The sequence below is a fragment of the Scyliorhinus canicula genome, chromosome 6 (assembly GCF_902713615.1).
Source record: "Scyliorhinus canicula chromosome 6, sScyCan1.1, whole genome shotgun sequence".
Classification (NCBI taxonomy): Eukaryota; Metazoa; Chordata; class Chondrichthyes; order Carcharhiniformes; family Scyliorhinidae; genus Scyliorhinus; species Scyliorhinus canicula.
In genome coordinates, this window is record NC_052151.1 from 138,912,537 (window position 1) to 138,926,838 (window position 14,302).

General features: G+C 43.4%; 1 protein-coding gene across 4 annotated transcripts in view; it reads right to left on the reverse strand.

Moving 5' to 3' along the window:
* Positions 1-730: 730 nt before the first annotated feature.
* Positions 731-14,302, reverse strand: part of LOC119967528 (WD repeat and coiled coil containing) — a 30,227-nt gene continuing 16,655 nt past the window's right edge. For all 4 annotated transcript variants that reach the window (XM_038800202.1, XM_038800201.1, XM_038800200.1 and 1 more), the window contains one exon: positions 731-1,752. In XM_038800202.1, the coding sequence (XP_038656130.1) occupies positions 1,583-1,752 (170 nt within the window). In that variant the 3' untranslated portion in view covers positions 731-1,582. The remainder of the gene's footprint in view (positions 1,753-14,302) is intronic.

Genomic DNA, 14,302 nt, shown 5'->3' on the forward strand with positions numbered 1-14,302 from the left:
CAGTAATTGGCTGGGTTGAATTCATCCTATTTCTTGTGTACAAGACACACCTGGGCAATTTTCCACATTGCCAGGTAGATGTCCGTGTTGTAGCTGAACTGGAACAGCTTGGCTAGGGCTGCGGCAAGTTCTGGAGCACAAGTCTTCAGTATTATTGCTGGGATATTGTCAGGACCCATAGCCATTGCAGTATCCAATGCCTTCAGCCGTTTCTTGATATCACGTGGAGTGAATCGTTTTGGCTGAAGACCGATCTCTGTGCGACTGGGGACGTCCGGAGGAGACCGAGATGGATCAGCATTTCTGGCTAAAGATTGTTGCAAATGCCTCAGCCTTGTCTTTTGCACATGTGCTCGGCTCCTGCATCATTGAGGATGGAGATATTTGTGGAGCCTCCTCCTCCAGGAAGTTATTTAATTGTCCACCACCATTCATTGCTGGATATGGCAGAACTACAGAGCTTAGTTCTGATGCATTTGTTGTGCAATCGCGTAGCTCTATTACTTGCTGCTTATTCTGTTTGGCACACAAGTAGTCCTGTGTGTGTAGCTTCATCAGGTTGACACCTCATTTTTCAGGGATGCCTGATGTTGTTCCTGGCATGCTCTCCTGTACTGTTCACGGAACAAGGGTTGAGCCCCTGGCTTGGTGGTAATATTAGAGTGGTGGATATGCCAGGCCATGAGGCTGCAGATTGTGGTTGAATACAATTATGAACACAATACTTCTGTAAAGTACTTTGGAATGTTTAATTATGTTAAAGCTGCTTTATGAATGCAAGTTTTTATTGGCCTTTGACTCAGGAATTGTATTCCTGGAACAGACAAGGAAAAGGTGATTTGATGGAGATTTTTCAGAATTTGCAAGGAATTGATAGGCAGAGAGAACTTTTTCTGCTGCAATGGTGGTTTAGGACAAGTGAACATAACCTTAAAATCAGCGTCAGTCCATCCAGAAGAGGAGTTAGAAAACACTTCTTCACACAAAGGGCTGTAGCAGTGTGAAGCGTTTTTCTCACAATAAGCAGATATTAGCTCAATTAATAACCTTAGGTCGAAGATTGACAGATTTCTTGCTAGCCAAGGGTATAAAAGGAAATGGGGCAGCATGGTGGCGCAGTGGTTAGCGCTGTTGCCTCATGGCGCCGAGGTCCCAGGTTCGATCCCGGCTCTGGGTCACTGTCCGTGTGGAGTTTGCACATTCTCCCCGTGTTTTCGTGGGTTTCGCCCCCACACCTCAAAGATGTGCAGGGTAAATAAATTGGCCACGTTAAATTTCCCCTTAATGAGAAAAAATTGGGTACTCTAAATTAAAAAATAAGTAAAAGGAAATGGGGCCAAAGCAGGTGAGTGAAGGGACATATCAGTCACAGAATGGCAGAACAAACTTGAGGAGCTGAATGGCCCACACCAATGTCTATATTCCTAATGTAGTCAGTCCCCAGCAAAAAGAAAATCATACACTCTGAGCAGCAGCCTGCTCACATAAATTCAAACAACTTCATTATTCTATTGCTCATACGTGAACCCCATAACTAATAACCAGGTTAAAAAACACATTTCACAACATTCTGTGCGCGTTATCATGCAATCTTCTGATCCAAATTGATACTGTCGGTTGGAGATGGAGGTGGAGGGAAATCTTTAGGTCCTGTAGTTTGCCTCCCATCACGAATAATAATTTCCTGTTTGGGTTTGAATGTTAATGGAACAAATCCTTCGTCATCTGCCGTTAGAACTATCCAGTTCGAACCTACAAATGAAAATAAAGTAAAAAGCTTACTGAAAGATGGTATTCAAAACACAATGTCCTACCAAAGAAACTATCTTAAAGAATTAATGTTTATTGGGCAAGTAATTCTGACAACTGTCATGTGAGAGTACATTTAAGAAATGGGTGTTTATAAATGGGTGTGTATATAAGTATCTGTAGTGAGAGTACCTTTAAGAAATGGGTGTTTATTACTGCAGTGATGTCAGAGAGTGGGTGGAGCTGGGCTGTCTGTCAGCTTATTACTTTCATTTTAGGCTGTTTGCTGCAGGGTGTTTTAGTTTCATTTTCAGAGCGGGGTAGCTGCAGTCACAGCCAGAAGGTGTATTAGAGTCTCTCTCTGTAATCTAAAGACTGTAAATCAATCCTGGTGATTTAAAACTAGTAACAGTAGTGACTTTAACCTGATGTACTTCTGGTAAAAGGTGTTTTAAATCTTATGGATTTTAAAAGGAAAGCTTAAAAGATTACTTAGTGTTGTATTCTTTGGGAGTTGTATTTGAATTAATGGTTGCTAAGATGTTCACTGTGTGTTTTAAAAAGGGTAACTTGAGTTCATAGAATAAACATTGTTTTGCTTTAAAAAATACTTTTCGATTTCTGCTGTACCACACCTGTAGAATGGGCCGTATGTTCCCCATACCACAATCTAGTAAAAGCTGTGGGTCAGGTGAACGCCATGATAAACTTTGGGGTTCTCTAAACCCTGGCCCATAACACAACAAAAAACTGAATGTCAGAAATATGCATCTTTAATGATCTTAGTTTCTGTAAAATAACATTAATTTTCTTCAGAAATCTCAACTTCCAGTATTTTCCTAGGTACTCTGATGCAAAAAATTGCAAACCCAACATTAAATACAGTTGATTTATGGTGTCCTAACATTACCTATGCCACAATGAATTCACAAAATTGCCACGGATTCTGTGCCTTGTGTATAATGATGCTCAATCCGAACCTGCTGCACATAAGCACCTTGCAGCAATAATCACCAAAGTAAATGGTGTGACGCCAGTGTATCACAACACCTACAGTTATCACACCAACCAAAAGAAACTGATGCATACATAAATAAGGATACAAATATGTTTTCAGTTTCCTTCTTGATTTACCCTTTATATATTCATGAAGCATCAGCCGCAGGATAGTAGAGTTATCGCTCTCCAGTTCTGGCACAGTTATTATCCCAAAGTGGGATCAATGCATGATAAGGATAAAAACTAAGGAATAATAACAGTAATTTAATTTCCCAGCGAAAATCGTTTCAACAACAACAACGTGTGTGTGTGGTCCAAGTTTATACTGCAGAAACTCGGAGGTTGGCCTCCAGATATGCAGTGTGCAGGCCCACTGGCATGTGGGCATACTCTGGCACTCAAACTCCCAGCTATGGAAAATAGCTCCTCTGCCTTGTGAATAACTTGGGAGAGTTGAAGGCGAAGGTATTAAACCCTGATTAAAAATGTGGAGTGCATCCCAAAGGCAGACTGATGTCGAAATATATAACCTTTCCAGTATCGCCTGCTTCACATATTTAGGCTCTACAATTAGAACATAGAACGATACAGCGCAGTACAGGCCCTTCGGCCCTCGATGTTGCACCGACATGGAAAAAATCTAAAGGCCATCTAACCTACACTATGCCCTTATCATCCATATGCTTATCCAATAAATTTTTAAATGCCCTCAATGTTGGCATGTTCACTACTGTTGCAGGTAGGGCATTCCACGGCCTCACCACTCTTTGCGTAAAAAACCCACCTCTGACCTCTGTCCTATATCTATTACCCCTCAATTTAAGGCTATGTCCCCTCGTGCTAGCCACCTCCATCCGCGGGAGAAGGCTCTCGCTGTCCACCCTATCTAACCCTCTGATCATTTTGTATGCCTCTATTAAGTCACCTCTTAACCTTCTTCTCTCTAACGAAAACAACCTCAAGTCCATCAGCCTTTCCTCATAAGATTTTCCCTCCATACCAGGCAACATCCTGGTAAATCTCCTCTGCACCCGTTCCAAAGCTTCCACGTCCTTCCTATAATGAGGCGACCAGAACTGTACGCAATACTCCAAATGCGGCCGTACTAGAGTTTTGTACAACTGCAACATGACCTCATGGCTCCGGAACTCAATCCCTCTACCAATAAAGGCCAACACACCATAGGCCTTCTTCACAACCCTATCAACCTGGGTGGCAACTTTCAGGGATCTATGCACATGGACACCGAGATCCCTCTGCTCATCCACACTACCAAGAATTTTACCATTAGCCAAATATTCCGCATTTCTGTTATTCTTTCCAAAGTGAATCACCTCACACTTCTCCACATTAAACTCCATTTGCCACCTCTCAGCCCAGCTCTGCAGCTTATCTATGTCCCTCTGTAACCTGCAACATCCTTCCGCACTGTCTACAACTCCACCGACTTTAGTGTCGTCTGCAAATTTACTCACCCATCCTTCTGCGCCCTCCTCTAGGTCATTTATAAAAATGACAAACAGCAACGGCCCCAGAACAGATCCTTGTGGTACGCCACTCGTAACTGAACTCCATTCTGAACATTTCCCATCAACTACCACTCTCTGTCTTCTTTCAACTAGCCAATTTCTGATCCACATCTCTAAATCACCCTCAATCCCCAGCCTCCGTATTTTCTGCAATAGACGACCGTGGGGAACCTTATCAAACGCTTTACTGAAATCCATATACACCACATCAACTGCTCTACCCTCGTCTACCTGTTCAGTCACCTTCTCAAAGAACTCGATAAGGTTTGTGAGGCATGACCTACCCTTCACAAAACCATGCTGACTATCCCTAATCATATTATTCCTATCTAGATGATTATAAATCGTATCTTTTATAATCCTCTCCAAGACTTTACCCACCACAGACGTTAGGCTCACCGGCCTATAGTTACCGGGGTTATCTCTACTCCCCTTCTTGAACAAAGGGACCACATTTGCTATCCTCCAGTCCTCTGGCACTATTCCTGTAGCCAATGATGACCTAAAAATCAAAGCCAAAGGCTCAGCAATCTCTTCCCTGGCTTCCCAGAGAATCCTAGGATAAATCCCATCCGGCCCCGGGGACTTATCTATTTTCACCTTGTCCAGAATTGCCAACACTTCTTCCCTACGCACCTCAATGCCATCTATTCTAATAGCCTGGGTCTCAGCATTCTCCTCCACAATATTATCTTTTTCTTGAGTGAATACTGACGAAAAGTATTCATTTAGTATCTCGCTTATCTCCTCAGCCTCCACACACAACTTCCCACCACTGTCCTTGACTGGCCCTACTCTTACCCTAGTCATTCTTTTATTCCTGACATACCTATAGAAAGCTTTTGGGTTTTCCTTGATCCTACCTGCCAAAGACTTCTCATGTCCCCTCCTTGCTCGTCTCAGCTCTCTCTTTAGATCCTTCCTCGCTTCCTTGTAAATATCAAGCGCCCCAACTGAAACTTCACGCCTCATCTTCACATAGGCCTCCTTCTTCCTCTTAACAAGAGATTCCACTTCTTTGGTAAACCACGGTTCCCTCGCTCGACCCCTTCCTCCCTGCCTGACTGGTACGTACTTATCAAGAACATGCAATAGCTGTTCCTTGAACAAGCTCCACATATCCAGTGTGCCCAACCCTTGCAGCCTACTTCTCCAACCAACACATCCTAAGTCATGTCTAATGGCATCATAATTGCCCTTCCCCCAGCTATAACTCTTGCCCTGCGGGGTATACTTATCCCTTTCCATCACTAACGTAAAGGTCACCGAATTGTGGTCACTGTTTCCAAAGTGCTCACCTACCTCCAGATCTAGCACCTGGCCTGGTTCATTACCCAAAACCAAATCCAATGTGGCCTCGCCTCTTGTTGGCCTGTCAACATATTGTGTCAGGAAACCCTCCTGCACACATTGTACAAAGAATGCCCCATCTAATGTACTCGAACTATATCTTTTCCAGTCAATATTTGGAAAGTTAAAGTCTCCCATAACAACTACCCTGTTACTTTCGCTCTTTTCCAGAATCATCTTCGCCATCCTTTCCTCCACATCCCTAGAACTATTAGGTGGCCTATAGAAAACTCCCAACAGGGTGACCTCTCCTTTCCTGTTTCTAACCTCAGCCCATACTACCTCAGAAGAAGAGTCCCCATCTAGCATCCTTTCCGCCACCGTAATACTGTCCTTGACTAGCAGCGCCACACCTCCCCCTCTTTTGCCCTCTTCTCTGAACTTACTAAAACACCTAAACCCCGGAACCTGCAACAACCATTCCTGTCCCTGCTCTATCCATGTCTCTGAAATGGCCACAACATCGAAGTCCCAGGTACCAACCCATGCTGCCAGTTCCCCTACCTTATTTCGTATACTCCTGGCATTGAAGTAGACACACTTCAAACCACCTACCTGAACACTGGCACCCTCCTGCGAAGTCAAATCTGTGCTCCTGACCTCTATACTCTCAATCTCCCGTACCCTAAAACTACAATCTAGGTTCCCATGCCCCTGCTGAATTAGTTTAAACCCCCCCAAAGAGCACTAACAAATCTCCCCCCCAGGATATTGGTGCCCCTCAGGTTCAGATGTAGACCATCCTGTCTATAGAGGTCCCACCTTCCCCAGAAAGAGCCCCAGTTATCCAGAAATCTGAATCCCTCCCGCCTGCACCATCCCTGTAGCCACGTGTTTAATTGCTCTCTCTCCCTATTCCTCATCTCACTATCACGTGGCACGGGCAACAACCCAGAGATAACAACTCTGTTTGTTCTCGCTCTGAGCTTCCATCCTAGCTCCCTAAAGGCCTGCCTGACATCCTTGTCCCCTTTCCTACCTATGTCGTTAGTGCCAATGTGGACTACGACTTGGGGCTGCTCCCCCTCTCCCTTAAGGACCCGGAAAACACGATCCGAGACATCACGTACCCTTGCACCTGGGAGGCAACATACCAAACGTGAGTCTCTCTCGCTCCCACAAAATCTCCTATCTGTGCCCCTGACTATTGAGTCCCCAATTACTAATGTTCTACTCCTTTCCCCCCTTCCCTTCTGAGCAACAGGGACAGACTCTGTGCCAGAGGCCTGTACCCCATGGCTTACCCCTGGTAAGTCGTCCCCCCCACAAGTATCCAAAACGGTATACTTGTTACTCAGGGGAACGACCGCAGGGGGTCCCTGCACTGACTGCTTCTTCCCAGTCCCTCTTACAGTTACCCATCTATCTCCAGTCTTTGCCAGCAATCCGTCACTTGATGCTGAAATCAATACATGCATCACAAAAGTTTCTACTGTTATATCCAAGCTCATCAAGAGCTTGTGGGACAACAGCAAATTGACTGAGAATACCAAACTGTGAGTCTACCAAGATTATGTCTTCGGTGTATTATTCTAAAGTGGTGATACCTGGACAACATAGCCAAGCAGGAGAAATGGATGAATAGATTCCACCTGCGCTGTCTCAAAATTCTTGGCAGGGCAAGATCTCTAACTCAGATGTCCTGTAGTGTGCTGATTTTATCAGCATACACTCATTGCTAAGCCAACTGTGTCTGTAATGATTTGACCAGGTTCATCAGATGAATGACAGCCATGCACCCAAATACCTTCTGTGCATGGAATTGGTCATTGGGTCATAACCTCCTGGGTGTCCATATTTCCATTACAAGGATACCTAAATACGAGATATAAAGAAGGTGGACATTGACACTCATAATTTGAAGACCGTCGACGACAGCCATTGCCTCTGGAGGCTGATTATTTAGAAAGGCAAAGGAAGAAGCGAGCAGAAATTAAAAGCTCAGCTGTCAGAGAAGCAGGCCCAGAGATTAGTGAATCATGCAACTTCTCTGCCACTGTCTTTCGAGGCAGCAAATGCAGCAGAGACTGCCAGGCTAGAATAGGGCTCCTGAGCCACACTAGGCCTTGCTTAACACAGAATTGACCACGATTGAAGACCGAAGGCTGCCACCATACAATATATTGGAATATTATCTGTCCATCATTTGGGGGGATCTGGAGTTTGTAATAATATTGCATACTCCGTTAAAGGCATATTTAAAACATGTTCATCAAGACTCGTTATGTTTCCAACTAATTCACGCATGCTGATGCTTACTAACCTATGAAAGCAGATCTTTTGCTTTGCGCATGAGAAACAAGTATCTGCACCGTGCTTATGTAGTGGGGAACTCAAAGACTGAAATACTCCATCACATATTGAAGCCTACACGTTTAGTCAACCAAAAAAATCAACTGTAACAGTCTGATAATACTCATTTCAAAAATTAAATACATTATATCAGTTAAGACAGAAACTTAACTACGGCTAATTCTCCTGAGGTTGTCAGATACATGTATATCATGATCATCTATTAATCTGTTCTGTCCCCTTCCCACCCTTCCTTAAGAGTTAATTTCTAGAATAGCCACCTGGAAAAAGAAAACCACTACTGTCATGTTGCAAAACTGTAAGTGAATCAGAACTAGAGAAAAGCATAAAAATATTATACAGTAGGTTTCTGAGAACCAGCATTGTGAAAAAACATACCATCCCACTATTCATTGTAATTGTTCAAAAATTGTATTAATCAAAGTTCAACAATTTTCATTTATATTGCACCATTTACAGAAGTTTGAAAGAGGTGAATTGACACCAATATTACTGGACAAGTGAGGAAAGATAACATAAAATTGAAGGAGGAAAATAGAAGCTAGAAAGATGAAGTCTCTTCCATTGAAGGTTGACCGCAGGGTGTAGGATATGCACCATGGCCATTGCATTACTTTTGATGACACAGCTGAAATCGAGATAGATAGATAGATAGATAGAGAAATACAGCACAGAGCAGGCCCTTCGGCCCACGATGTTGCGCCGAACTTTTGTCCTAGGTTAATCATAGAATTTTGGACAGTTTTTCATGGCCAATCCACCCAACCTGCACATCTTTGGACTGTGGGAGGAAACCGGAGTACCCGGAGGAAACCCACGCAGTCACGGGGAGGTAAATTATGGTGTAGTGATATCATTGGGCTAGTAATCTAGAGACCCAGACTGATGCTCTGAGGACTTTGGTTCAAATTCCATCAAGGCAGCTGGTGGAATGGGAATTAAATTCAATTCTGGAACTAAAAGCTGGCCTCAGTAATGGTGACCATGAAACTATTGTTGATTGTTGTAAAAGCCCACCTCATTCACTAATGTCCTTTAGGGAAGGAAGTCTGCCATCTTTACCTTGTCTGGTCTACATGTGACTCCAGACAAACAGTGTTGTGGTTAACTTTTTAAAAAATATATTTTTATTAAAGGCATTTTGCATATATACATAGAAATATCAGAAAACCAGAAATTCACAGAAACAAGAACACAGGCCCATAACAACCCTGATTCCAACCACACAACTCTCCCCCCCTCCCCCCCCCCCCACTTATCCCGTCCCTCATCAAAACATCGAAGAAACCAGAAACAAATCCCCAAAGCCCCTCCTCCTCCACAGCTGACGCCTTAAATCACCTTAAAGGAATTAAGAAACAACTTCCACCTCGGGGTGAACCCCTTCTCCGCTCCCCCTAAGGCGAACTTACCCTTCTCCAAGTCCAGGAATTTGCCAGGTCACTCACCCATACCCCCGCCTTTGGCAGCTCCGAGTTCCACCGGTTTAGCAAAATCCATCTTCGGGCTATCAGGGAGGCAAAGACATCAGCCTCTCTCCCACTTGGACTCCCGGATCTTCCAACACTCCAAATTTCGCTACCTCTGGACTCTGGGCCATCCGAGAACCCCTGCCAGAACCCCCTCAACTTTGGACATGCCCAGAATATGTGAACGCAAACTCAAAATAAAACTCTTGCTTCTGGTGCATAATCCACAGACGTGCAGGATACAGAACTCCAATCTTCATCCCCTCTCTGCCCCAGAGGACAGCCTGGATCCAGTTGTACCCGGCGCTCTGCTTGGTCAACTCCGCTCCCAGGTCCTGGTAGATTTGCAGCTCAGTCTTCTCCCATTGCACTTCTTTATTTGCTTCAGCCACCTCAAAATCTTCTCCTTGCCGAGAAAATGATGCAGCCACGCCACCATCGTCCTCGGCGGCTCCCCCATCTGTGGCCTGTTCCTCAGCTACCTGTTTGCTTGATCCACCTCAGGAGGACGGTCAAAACCCCCCCACCCCATCAGCTTCTCCAGCATGTTTGCCACATGTTTGGCAGCTTCGCACCTTAAATGTCCTCACGCATCCCCACAATTCAAAGGTTTTGCCTCCCGGAGCGGTTCCCGAGATTTTCCAGTTTCTTCCTCAGCCTTTTCTGACTGCTCGTCACCATCCCCATCTCTGCCTTCAGCAAGGCCAACTGGTCCTCATGTTCCCCCAATGACTCCTCTACCTTTTGGGCCAGGCTCTGCATCTTCTGCCTCTGCTCCATACGCTCAATCGCTGCCCTGAGCAGCTCCACCACCTTAGCCAGGTCCTCTAAATTTCCTTCCTTTGCTGTCGGAACTTGCTGTTGAGGAATTCCAACAGCTGCTGCGTAGAACACTGGGCGGGCAGCGCTGCCCCCCTACTCTCCACCACCTTCTCCTGTGTCGCACCACTAACCTCTTGCTCAAGCTGTTGTCTCTTTCTCATTGCACTCCTCATCTGATGAGCCATAAACCAGTCCTACCAAAGGAGTATTACATTCCTCAATGCTCATGCACCTCTTGCCATCTAACAGCACACAATTCGGGTGGGAAAGGATCGAAAAAATCCACGTCGGGCCATCAAATGTGGGACCACTCACTCCATGGCCGCCACCAGAAGTCAATGTGGTTAACTCTTAACCTACTCTGGAATGGCCATGCAAGGCACTCAGTTCAAGGGCAATTACAGATGAGTAACAAATGCTGGCCTTCCCAGTGACACCCACAAATCACAAAACTTTTTTTTTTTAATGAGCTAACATAACACAAATTGGGATTGAATTTGGGACCTTCCTAGTTTATAAAAACAATAGCTAAAACAATAGGTAGTCAAACATCAGTTATCAAGTCAAATTACTATGACCCAAGTATATCTTTTGTGTATTTCATCAGAAAAAAAGATTGACTAATAATTGTACTTAATGAGCATTCTCAATTAAGGCCGAAGCCATTTATGATTCGGTTTTAATTTTTTTAAACCTGTGGATATAGTGTTAATTTAATACAAACCTTTGAAGTTATCTTCTGTACCAGACAAGATCAGCCTTAGAGGAGTGGGAATAGGGTGGGGGTGAGGGGAGGGGGCTGAGGGAGGGAGATAATTAATTTAAGCCATCATTAGTGATCAATCATATTGTATGACAATTTCCAATAACTAACCATTTCCACATTAAATGTTAGATATGATTTTTGTCTGCTCAATTCCTTTACTAGATAAAGTATATCAAGTGTGTTAAATGCGCAGATGCTACTTGACAAAAAGATTGAATTCTTAAGAGCTCAAAACAGCTTATGCAAAAATCCTGTTCTATTTTAACTACAAGGTTGTCCTGACCATCATATAACAATTAGTGAGATTGCTTTTCGCTGCTACATCGATAAGGTGAAAGAGCATCTCTTTGAATTGCAGTGGGTTGCTAGGATATTAAAATCACGACAATAGTTGATTAAGCAAAACAAATCAATTTTCTTTTCAACAAGTTACATTACAAACTAAATTGGGAAAGGGTATGGGGGTCAGAAAAAGCTAAATTGATGTGGCGCATGAGAAGATTGAGAAATTGAGATTAAGAAGCCAAGGTAAACCCCAAATACATTTAGGGACAATTTTTAAGGTAGAGGCTACAAATAAATTAGACACTAAAGTATGGAATCCGTAAAGAGATTTTACCTAAACACTGGAAACATTATGAATAAAATTCTGGAACTCGAAGCAACAGTAGCAGAAGTAAAAAGTGGTATTTTGTGACCTGTCCAGACAAGGTGCACCCCAAAACATAGCAGTTAATTCTACATTCAGAGGTATACCTTGTTCAGGACAGACAAATGAGGATTAAATTTAAATGTGCAGGTTAATAAGGATGGCAAAGAAATGTGAAATATATCTCAAGAGAAGATAACGTGATTTTTTGGATGGACCTCCAAAAGAAGTGTAGTACTAGCAAACTGGTTCTGATACTCAACTCCTGGGGCAAGTAAAGGATATAGTAAAGGACATAACAGTATTTTTATGATGCAATTATATGATTTTGTACAATACACAATGTTCTCATAATGTGAGAATAACTAGGAATGTTCATGGAAATAAAACAAATGGATTAATGCTTTTGGGGAAAACAGATAAACATTATACATACATGTGTTCATCCTTAACACCACGAGCAACAATGTTCAAGCTGATATGTAATGGATCATACTAGAGGAAACTCAATAGTTTTTGTCGACCCCATGCTAATAGCTAGAGAGTTAAAAGTTATGAAATTTCTTGGGATTAGTGACTATTATTTTATCAAATTTCAGATCCGGCAATTGGCATCATCAAGGATTGAGCAGGTATATTTGATTAGAAGAAAATAAACTTAAATAGAATGAGGAATAAACTAAATAAATTAGTACGTATATGCTGTTGAGAGAGGCATTAATGAAGAAAAATATAATTTAAAAAAAAACTTTATTAGATATACAAGACAAAAGCATGTCAGAGAAATAAGTATAAACTAAGAGAAATTAAAATTAAGATAAGTAATAAGAATATATTATAAATAGTCGACAAGGAAGATAACTTTAGCAGCATATAGCATATACAACCTGATTAAAATGATTAAGTGTATAAAGAGCACTGAAGAAACAAGCAAAAGCTGTTTTTTTTGTGCTAAAGGAAAAGTAGTTCGGAAGAAAGTTAAATGAGCCTGTTGGAATAATTGGCACAATAAGGTGCTATATAAATGCAAACTATTTATGTCATTCTCTAATGTTTGCTAACTTTCGATCCTGAAGAATTTTCCGTGTTCAATCTTTCTTTACTGCAGCTAATATACTGCAAATTTTTGCCACTAACAGAAGGTTCCCCATTTCCGAACTGAATAATTTAAACTGAAGCAATTGCAGAAAAGGAAATATGATAAAACTGAAATATTTCAGTGACATTGATCAATATTACTCCTGAAGATGGTATCGAATTTTGCACCTGTAAAACAGCAAACATGACTGAGCTTTATTCAAAGGTGAGGGGTTGAGTTGGAAGGGGGGAGTCCCGGTGGGTTAGAATGGAGGAGGGTCTGTGCAGGGGTTTGGGGCGTTGGTAACAGCACCGCTCCCAATGGCCCCGGGCAAGTACTCTGGGAGTCCAGTGGTGGTAGCAACACCGAAGATTTGGATGCAGTTGAGGCAGCATTTTAAGCTGGGGGCTGGGACAGGGGAGATGCCGTTTAGGGGGAACCATAGGTTTGAGCAGGGGTGGCTGGACGGAAGGTTTCAGAGATGGGAGAGGGGGATCAGAGTATTACAAGATATGTTCTGGGGGGACATTTTACGAGGTTGGAAGAGTTGGGGGAGAAATATGGACTGGGGGAAGGGTTTAGGTACCTGCAGCTCCAAGCCTTTGCTAGGAAGGATGTTCAGAGCTTCCCGATAGCGCGCATTGTTGGAAGATGTATTGACGGCAGGGGGAATAGAGAAGGGGGTGGTGACGGCGATCTAGGGGAGGATTTTGGGGGTGGACAGGGTGTCCATGCAGAGAATCAAAGCCAAGTGGGAGTAAGAGTTGGAGGAGGCTATGGAAGATGGTTTGTGGTGTGAGGTACTCCAGAGGGTGAACACCTCACCCTCATGCACAAGGTTGGGCTGATACTGCTGAATGTATAGGGTGCACCTCACGAGGGCGAGGATGAGCTGACTCTTTGAGGCAGTGGAGGACGTATGTGAGCATTGTGGGAGAAGCCCCGCAAACTATGTACATGTTTTTGATCCTGTCAGAAGCTGGAAAAGTAGTGCACGTGAATTTGGAACCAGGGCCTCTCGAAGCCATTCTTGGGGTGTCGGACCGGCCCGAGCTGCAGGCGGGTGCAGGGGAAGATGTTTTGGCCTTCACCTCGCTGATTGCCCGGAGGCGAGTCCTGTTGGACTGGAGGTCAGCTTCTCCGCCCTGTGCCTTGGCTTGGCGTGCAGATCTACTGGAATTTCTGACTCTCGAGAAGGCAAAGTTTAAGCTGAGGGGGATGAAGGAGGGGTTCTAAAATTCAAGGGGACTGTTTGTTATGCACTTTCAAGAATTGGCTGCCATCGAACATTGGGGGGGGGGGGGGGGTGGGGGGGTGTATTGCTGTTTTTGCGTACACTGTTTACTGATTGACTGTTGATTTTTTTAACCTGGAATGTATGGGTGGATGTTTTGGTCTTATATCGAGCGGGGTGCTCTTTTCGTTTAGGGGATTGTTACAGTACTTGTTTTTATTTGTTTTTTCTTTTGGTGTTTATCTGATGGAAATGTTGAAAATGAGTATAAAAATATTTTTTTTTTTAATGACTTGGCAGCTACAAGATCACACAGTACCTGTAGTATATTTTAACAAGTTGAT